Source organism: Geospiza fortis, unplaced genomic scaffold (genome assembly GCF_000277835.1).
Source record: "Geospiza fortis unplaced genomic scaffold, GeoFor_1.0 scaffold346, whole genome shotgun sequence".
Lineage (NCBI taxonomy): Eukaryota > Metazoa > Chordata > Aves > Passeriformes > Thraupidae > Geospiza > Geospiza fortis.
The window spans coordinates 3,346,183-3,356,140 of record NW_005054361.1 but is presented as its reverse complement, the minus strand read 5'-3'; the positions used below and the strand labels follow the sequence as shown (position 1 = coordinate 3,356,140).

Here is a 9,958-nt window from a genome sequence, read left to right as displayed (position 1 = left end):
AAAGAGAATTTAAAACAGAAAGAACCTGGTTTTAAACTATCTACTGTTAATTTAAGTAATGTTGCAATGGTTGGTAATGGACTCCCAAGACTATACTGTGCTGGTGTTTCTTTTATAGACTTAAATTTATACCACTGTGTGGAGAATTTCTGAACAAACTCCATTCAGCCATTCTTTACCAAGAGTCAGTGAACTAATGCTGACACTTGGAAGGTCCCAATCCTCTTGTGCCTGTGATGAGGAGACACAGATCCCTCAGTGGGAGATGTTACTCTGCACTGAAGGATACTGTCTTTCCAAACACCCTTACTTCTTCTCTTACAAAACCTTCAGAAGTGAGAGAGAAGCAAACAATGCAACCACTTATGCCACACACCAGCCAAGGGAAGTGGGGCTTGCAAAATGAAGACAGCCATTGCAGAAGCAAAATTTGGACAGTATGTGGCATGAGCCATTCAGAGAAAGGACTGAAGGTGTCAGGAGAGTTTCATGTTCCCCAAGGCCAGACAAATGACAGCAGATGCTTTCTCTGGGACAGTGCTAGCACACCAGGACGTTGGGTAGGCATGTGAGGAAAGGGCTAGAGAGCTTTCATTGCTTGTTGTACGCTTGTGGCATAGCTTGTGTTGGCTATGTAAAATGTTCTCTTGCCTCCCCTGCACTTCTTTGGTTTCTCTCTTCTTCCTTCCTGTTCAGCTGCTGCAATGAATTGCACAGTTTGTGAATGACAAAGGAGGCACTGCAGTCTAATGGATGGGGCAAAACCCCCAGTCAAAAGCAGGCAGCATTATATTCTGCACTGTCTCTTTCTGATGCCTCAAGAAAAACAAACCACTTTTGTATGAACTGAGTCTCCTCCCACATGGAAGGCTGCTTTTTTCCTGCCATCCCTCTAGGCAAGAGCACAGGATAGTTTTGTGGTTTTTTCCTCTTTCTGTCCCAGAAATATACCCACCAAGAGAGAAGAGCTGCCTTTAATCACAATCAGAGGTTTCCTCTGAAAACTTGCCCCTGGGGAATGAAATGGAAATCAAAGCATTTCGTGTTTCCCCAGCTAAGCCCCCAGCCTCCCCTGTGCTTCTAAGGCTGTACCAATGGTTGCCTCCTCACAGGGATTTGGCAGGTGCCTGGTGTGGCTGCACCCTCTGCTGCCCTGTCTGGGGCCAGGAGCAGCTGCTGATGCTGCAGACAGTCCTGGGTGAACTGAGCTGTCTCCTGATAAAACTGGAATTGTCCATAAGTGTCAATAACACCTTGGCCCATTACCAAGAGCTTAAAGGTCTCACTGTGCAGAGTCATCTGAAGAGCTAGCAGATGGAAAAGCCCTCCCTAATAACACCCTGAACCTGTGAGAATGTCAGTGGAGATAAGTACAGCAGGGTCTGTTCCTCCTCTTTCCTTTTGTGTGTGTGCAAATGCACACATGTCCATTTTTTATGTAATACAGGAACAGATATTTCCCTTATGTAACTCCTGTGCTGCATGGGGATCCAGGTGATTTCTATGACTTTTTTTCCTCTCAAATCCCTCTGGCTTTATTGTCTTAATTAAAAAAAACCCAAAAATTGGGTTTTTTTTCTCATTAGTAGAGGATTCCTTCTTTCAACTATAATAAGCTTTAATATCATTTACATTTATGTAATCTCAAGCTTCTTTTTGTTCTGTTTAAATATGCTTGATGGATTAATATTAGAACACCTTAGAAACTGCCACTGTACACACATATTAAAAACATATATGATGTGTATTCTTGGAAGAAATCCTAAGACACAATAAACTCAAAGTAATTATTAGTATTTCACTTAAAAATATAAGGATGGAGTTATTCTTACTATGAGGGTTTTTTGAGCCAAGATTATGGTGAAAGAGTAAATAATAAAGTTTGGAATGGTGGAAAGTGTCAATAGAAGATCTAGAAACCACAGAATTACACTTTGGAAAAGACTTCTAAGATCATTGAGTACAACTGTTAACCCAGCACCACCAATTTCACCATTAAACCATGGCTCATGCAAGGGCTGCTTCAGATGTGCACTTGAACAAGAGGATGTCTTTGTGCCATTTTCTATTGGTGGTCAGTATGAAAACAGGTGAGGTGTCAAAACATCACAGTCTGTGACCATCAGGTAATTTTGATGAAATGGAAACACATAAAGTTATTATCTTGAGGTTGTTCATGATCAGAAAGTCTCCTTAAAACAGAAGACCAGCAAGTTTTCCCAGAATTCAGTCCTCTCAGTCACGGAGAATCACCTAACACTCTGAAGGAGTCGTAATTCAAGATTTGTAAACCTCACCCAAGACATACCATGTTCAGAAAAGAAATTCATAAACAACTTATGCCACTTCTGATCAAAACAAGTGACCTCATTCAGGTAAGGAATCTTCTCTTCTCTTCTCTTCTCTTCTCTTCTCTTCTCTTCTCTTCTCTTCTCTTCTCTTCTCTTCTCTTCTCTTCTCTTCTCTTTTCTCACAATGCTGGTTAAACCACTCAGAAGATACCAGTGCTAGATTCACAGTATTTATCTAAATGATGCCTGGTCTCACACATGCATTTCTGAGAAATCTCACAGCCAAGGCAAGACAGTAAGCTCATCTGAGGCTGACACTCAAAACTTGGGATAATCAGTACACAGCCCAGGGATAGAACTGTCTTAGAAGCACCACCAGCTCCTGTAAGTAAGCAGGTGACACATATCCATTCTGTCCATCTCAAGCAGTTCTGTAGCAGCTGATAGATTGGCTACAACACAAAAATATCTTTACTTTTAGAGGGGGAGGTTGAAGAATGGGTCAGAATGCTCTGTGCCTTCTGAAGGATGATCTATGTACAATTAAAAGGCAGCTTCAACATCATTGTCAGCTCCTCCAGAGATGAGGTGAGCTGGTGAAATGGTGAGATGCACTAGCAGCTCACACCACACAGTCCATGCTGCTCACCAGCATGAACTGTGGTACTGCCACTCTCACTGCTTAATACATCTATGACAACTTGTGCTGCTGATTCCAGCCAATACAGACATTGCTGGTGGGCAGAGATGGAGATCTGTGCCACTGATACAGCCTCCTTCAAAAACACACAGATTTGCAGCTGAAGCTTAATCAAAGATCCTGGATCCCCCATCAATGATGAATGTCCCTTCCAATTCTCTCCAGTTTCCTGGGAAAGTGAAAAACCTGGCTGCCAATCACTAGGGCATTTTGATTATCTTTTGACAGAACTATAGCAATGTACTGTAGCTGGCTGTAAAGTCTACTGCACAAAAGAAAATATAATCAGAACAAGAAGCTTCACTGCATCTCCTTAGCAACTCAAATAGGGACACCAGACTTGAGCCCTACTCCTTACTCTGGCTTCCACAGCATCTGAGATGAAGTTCCAGCCTTTGGCCCTCATCTTCAACACTCGACACTCACTGTTGTGATGCAATGTGAAAGAATGTTAACACCAGGGGCTGCAGGATGCAGGTCAATTCCTCTGACTGAAAGGTGTATTACATGGAAAACAATATTTTCTAGTCTAAAGCTATGAAAGGGTCTCTTCTAGGAACAAAGAACTATGTTTAACCTACTCATCTCTCCACCCACATGTAATTACATTTCTCTGATATGGCCCTCCTTATCAGAAATAGCTAGTAACACATCTACTTGAAGGCGAAACACCTTTCTTCTCTATAATTTTCTCAAGGTGCACTGTAACCTCTTTATTCAAAGTAAACACTCCACTGTACATACTTTTTTATTTAGGGAGGGTAAAACTAAAGAAAAGAACTGACAACTGCTAATCACACTACTTAATGTTGCACAAAGGATGTTGACATAAATTATGCACCGAGATGTTTTTATGGGGTCCACAGACAATGGAATATATTGCTTTTAGCAGCAATAGTTCTTTCTGCAGAATAGAGAAAAATGAGATAGGATGAGGGAGGGACAGGGAGAGGGTGAAAGGGAAATTGCATTCTGGCTCCAGCCAAGTGATGTGGCTTCCCACATGACTGACCTCTCCTGTCAACATGGGATCACAGTATTGTTTTCCATAAGTACCTCATCTCCACCAGGACCTGCTCAAACTCCTACTGCTTGTTCTTGTCTTTTGTGCTATTAGTGCTCACCAAACCCTGACTTCATCGGGGGCAAGCGCCATCTAGCATGTGTATTTGTATTTTTGGACCACTATTTATCAGCCACTTAAATGACTAATACTTACTATGTTATCCACTCAATCTTGTTTTCCTCTAGAATAGGCTACAAAACAAGGATTAGAAAAGAGGAGAAAGGAAACTGAGTCCCACCTTGGTGGCAACTGTGTCCCATGAGAATTAGTTATAGCAACAGCAGGGTTTTGCAGGTGCAAGCCCACAGAATAACTTCACAGCCACAACAGGGTGAGAGGAACAGGGAAGAAAACAGGCACAATTCCTAGGGTGTGTGGAGGAAGACTGCAGGTAAAAGTTTACAGGTGAAAGACAACCTGCAGATTGGCACATGGCAGGCCCATAGCAAGAGTAAGATTCAGGCGCTTAAACCATAGGACAAAAATTAAAAGATTTTGAGACAGCACTCTGATACTGCAGTGGCAGCCTAGAACAAGAACTGACAAATGGCTGCATTAACTTCTTATGCCTCTGAAAGAGTAATCATCCTTTTTGCTAGCTCAGGATGAAAAAAAGCATACTATTTCTCCATCATAATAAAGAATATATCTTTTATATTGCAGAGCCATTCCTGGCATTCTGGACTACAAGGCTCTTGTTTTGGCCAACAAGCTGTCTCCTGGGAAGGACCATGATGGAGTTTTGAAGTCATTTACATTGAAAATAGACACCCTTAACCACTCTTACACTGGTATTTAGGTACCTGAGACAGGTACCTGAGACACAGGTATTTGTATACAAATTTGGAGTGTTGTCACATCACTGGCCTGGTTAATGTTATTCATTCTGGGATTTGTTTACCTCCTTATTTCCACTGAAATTTTGTTTGATAGAAGTTTTGATCGCCTGACTTGATTTGAGAGAGCAAGCGGTTTCATTTACACTCAGGCTGTTAGTTAGAATGGACTAATATATGACTGATGCATATCAGCAGTATTTTACACACATGAGCAGCATTTGCCAAACTTTAGTGTATTCTAAGAACTTCAACAGAAAACATCTAGAAGAGCCACAGATGTTTCTTGACCCATGGCATAGACTGACTGCTTACCACTTATCAAACACCTTCTGACTCTGTGTTAGATTTTTGCTAACACATTATAAACAGAACCTTAATAAAAAGCCCAGATAAAGCTTATTAGGCATTTGTGTTTGGGGTTGAGATCACAACAACAGTGGAACAATGAATACAAATTATCTGCAGGATCAACATTTTTAACTCCCCCTCAGAGAATTTATCAAAACTAACACCTTTAGAAGTAAGTAATAATAGAAAATTATGATTTCTGGAATTAGACATGCCAAATCACTTATCATATTAAGTAATTACTATCAACTGCAATTTGAAAAGATCAGGCTGACATAAAGAAGTTAAATTATTGATAAGCTAACAATTTCATTTTTCCTTAGGGCTGTAAATCATGAAATACTTAGAAAACCAATTAGTTTCATATGATAGGTTCTAGTTAAAGCCGGCAGCAATGAATGCAGCACATGAGAAATGGAGAAAGATGGAGAATGGCCCTCACCCAATAGAGGCCTTTAGGCCAGCAGGGAAATGCTTTGAGGAGCCAGGATGGGCATTTGCTTTGCAACACAGCACCTCATGGAAACCATGTGCTTGGGCTCAAAGGAAATAAATCTTAGCAGGAAGAAATGCCTGTGGAATGGGAACTAGGAAAAAATCATAAAGTATTTCAGGCATGAACATACAGGAACAAATGCTTTTTTATATTTTCAGATTACTGTGCCCAGGTAACAGTAAAACCTGTGGGATAGATCAACACAACTAAATTCTGGGAAATGATGAGGCAATGCCACCTGCTTTATGGCAAGATTGTATGGGGAACACTGCTCTACAAAGATTACATATTGAGATTGCTCAGGTGGTTTCCACTTACCTGCCTTCCCTCCATAGCTCCTCGCATTTCCTTGAAAGTTGAGCTAAATTCTCCAATGAAGTCATGCTTTCCATTGGAATCCCAGTCCCAAACTATGCACTGGGGAGACAATGAGGAAAAGAACAAATAAGCATATTTTTCTTCAGACAGAAAAGAGTTTTTATTGCAAAACCCTGCAGGAGAAATTATGATCTTCACTGGGTGGAGTGTTTTATCTAAACAAAATCACAAGACATATTAAAACCCTGTTCTTGTTCTGATCAAAATAAAATGGCAAGTGGAATCTCAACACAGCTTGCTGCTGATAGTTCTGTGTTATGGAGTTTTCCTAATGAAGCATGTATTTCAGAAGGAAAGGATTTCTTGTCTGCATCATTTTTCTAGGTGTGAAAATACAGGATTATGTGTATTTGCATATTCATGGTCAAATGGTGTCCCAACTTACTTTGCTGATGTGCTTTACAAATACAAATTATTATTCAAAACCCTGTTTGCCTTGGGCAAACATTACTTTTCTCGTTTTTACAGCCAGTGAAGGTGAGATAATAGTTACAGACATCATTTTTTGAAATAGCTTTGAAATTATACACATCAGTGTTTGGTGCCCATGTCTTGGCTCTTTCCCAGTGTTGCTCAACAGTGACTATACAAACCAAACCTCACTGGTAGTCTTGCCTAAATTCATGCATAAAGATGAATATCTCAATGAGTTCAGCTTTGAGAATTTTATTTCACAGATATTTCTAAACACAACTCAGCTAGCCAAGACAGAAGCACACAGCAATAACTACATGCTTTGCTAAATTGTAATTCTAAAACTGCTCCAAGGACAACAAAGGGGCTCACAGCCTTAAAGAACAAAATCCCAAATTCAGCCTTATGTTCTCTCTAGATAAAGGTCACATCCATTGACTGAATCTGGAGGCCTTTATTGAAAATGTCCTGCTAAAAAATACCTTTTAGGGGTTTTTTTAAAGCAGAAATGTGTCATCTGCCCTGTCACATGAGGAGCACACTGTTATAGTACTATCAGATGGTTCTGAGGGTAACAGCAGTGGGTTTTATCTGCCTTCTTTGTCTCAACGAGGCTCAGTACTTTTGACCCAGCACTGGTGGTCAGACAACCCAAGAGGAAAAGCAAGGTTTGCTCCTCAAAGACTCCTCAAGCCAATTGAAGTTTGCTTGATCCAAAGGGGCACTGAGTTCATTCAGAAGGAAACTGAAATCTGTGGATGTCCACTGGATTTTGAGTTTTAAATATTTAAAAAAAAAAAAGCACTTTAGTAAAACAGACTTCCCTATCTACCAGTTATACTTTCTAACCAGCTCGAATAACCCAGTCAAAGCAGGTAGGTGGACATTCCCTTTGGAGGATATGGGAAAGATTCTAAAAAGCTTGCGATTTGGATCATCCTATCACCTCCTATTTTAACTGACTTTTTTTTTTTTTTTAATGCAGGAATCCCAGACTAGAGGAAGATTTCGAGATCAATATGTGAAAATGTTTTACTCTAAGACGTGGAGATACTTTTTTTAGCAGCTTTGACATTTGGGGGTGAGTAGATGGAAAAAAGGGGAAGTTCCTGCATGTGTTTGTTTTTAGGCTAAATTTCATACAAGAGCAATCAAATGAAAGTGGGTTTCTGATTCTGATAGTGGCAATAGTGCCTGGGAAAAAACTATACACAGTAATTTCAAGACTAACAGTCCTGCAGTATTCTTTTGGATTACACCTTCCCTAAAAATTACTCTCTGTTTCTTATCAACAGAAAGTTTTTAGATGAGCTGGTAACAAGAAATAAATCCAAGAAAAACTAGTTTAATTTACAAAAAAAAAATTCCTGAAACCAATTTTATTTCATAGAGCTTGAAAATTTCATTTTATTTTTTCTGTGAAATTTCTTGATAATATAAAAAGCTTATTTTTTATTGAAATTACTTTATAAATATTCAATAAAGAATGGATTTCACAGGTGAAGCATGACTTAAAATTATTTTTTCTGTAATGGTTGTAAAAGCTATTTAAGATCTTAAAAGTAATACTAAATAAAAAGATTTCTCAAAATGCCATAGTAAATTGCTGTAAATGTGCAAAAAGTGTAGTTTTAGTAATGCTGGGAACTTTGAAAACCATATTTTTGAAAAAGTTACAATTTCACAAAGAAAATGAAAAAAAAAGAACCCTTATTATGAAATTATCCAATCAGATTTCCTTTTCAGGTTCTTTCTTTAAACTCATTTGGAGCATAAATACAAGAACAGACATGAGGTTATCAGAGTGGTCCAGGAAAAGGTACTTTAAAAATTTCTATTAGGGTGCTGACTCTTACAAAGAGGGAAAAGCTCTGAGTGCTTATTTGTGGTTAGAATTTTGAGTGGAGAGGAGCAAAGTTAGATTACATATGAAATGTCCACTCAACAGGGATCCAACTGCTTTTTCTTTCAAGCTGGAGGTTTTCTAACTTTAGTTTTCAGAAAGCCAGATGGTACTTTAATCTTCATATTGGCTTAATGGAAAAGGCAAACAATTACAGAATTATCTCAGTGCCATTTGTTCAATTACAGCTAAGGGAGAAAGGGGATTCCTGCATGTACATCCATTATGACTTCTTTTTTCCCCCCCAAGTTTCACATCTGGCTGTAGAAATTAATTGTTACTGTCTGAAAAACATGTTGTACACAGTAATGATCCTGCATTTCAAATGTATGTGAAAAGCATTTCCGAAACATAGAACTAATGTGGTCCAGACATTTTTATAAAAACCCACTCAGACACATCAAATAAGCAGGGAAGGATCTTTGCAAATAATCCATAATCCATAATCAGGTAAAGACCACAGATGATAACCAAACCAAAGCATTATTTCCCTATGAAATACTTTAAAGGGTTTTTTGGTCTCTCTTCAAATCAAATCCTCCACAATGTAAATCATACTTTACCTTTAGGCAAACCTTAATGTGTTCTTCGGGCCTCTACTCCTTCAGATTGCTTAAGTAGATGATTAACGGTATACCTACACTCTATTAAAAGTCTCATTAATTTAAGGAGGCTTTCCATACACTTAGTTTGAATGCTGGTAAATCAGTGTTCAGATAACCGGCGAAAGAATTCAGTCTCCTACCTACAGCTTACAAGCTCAGATACAGGGAATAAAAACCTCTGCTAATGCTGCATGGTGCTGGAATAGTACTGACTGGAATGATGGAGAATATCTTTCCAGTCAGTGGTATTCCATCAGCCTGCATGATCCTATCTTCCTCCTTAAAATACCCACTGAGTGCAGGGAGAGGGAACCCTATTCTATCCTTAATAGAGCTAACCAGTAGACTGAGTTAAAATTACATCAGAGGATCACTTCTGGGTATCCACATCTTCATTCCTTCAGCACTTGTAAATAGAGCAAAATGAGAGATTTCTTTCCAGGCTGAAATTGAACATTTCACTGGAGAACGTCCATTAAAAAAAAAAAAGATATCTCAGGTGGATGCTGATGGAAGTTTTCCCTGGTTTAATTTCAAATTTTTTACCAAGATTAGATTTTTCCAATACTCTTGCTTCAAAAGGGCATTCAAGAAAGATTGCATTGTCACTGGAACTACAACAGCATAGGATTTTCCTAATGCTTCCCAGAAGATGACAGCTAGATTAATCTTGCTACCTCTGCATGAACAAGAACTCGCATGATTTGTGATTTTATTGAGACTTTTCTCAAGTTTGAACAAGAACTCGCATGATTTGTGATTGAGACTTTTCCCAAGTCTTGATACTAGGGCTGACAAAATTCCAGTACAATTGTCATAAAATAATTCTTCCCATAGTCATCATCCTAGCTAGCTTTAACTATAAGAACTAAGTAAGAGGAAAGTCTGGCTACAGTAAGCATGTGCTTGCATGTCTGC

At 39.0% G+C, this 9,958-nt stretch overlaps 1 protein-coding gene across 1 annotated transcript in view; it reads right to left on the bottom strand.

Moving 5' to 3' along the window:
* The window catches only part of CPNE4 (copine 4), a 189,020-nt gene that overhangs the window by 48,021 nt on the left and 131,041 nt on the right, over positions 1-9,958 (bottom strand). Inside the window, exon 9 of the mRNA XM_005423951.2 lies at positions 6,059-6,157. Within this exon, the coding sequence (XP_005424008.1) occupies positions 6,059-6,157 (99 nt within the window). The remainder of the gene's footprint in view (positions 1-6,058; positions 6,158-9,958) is intronic.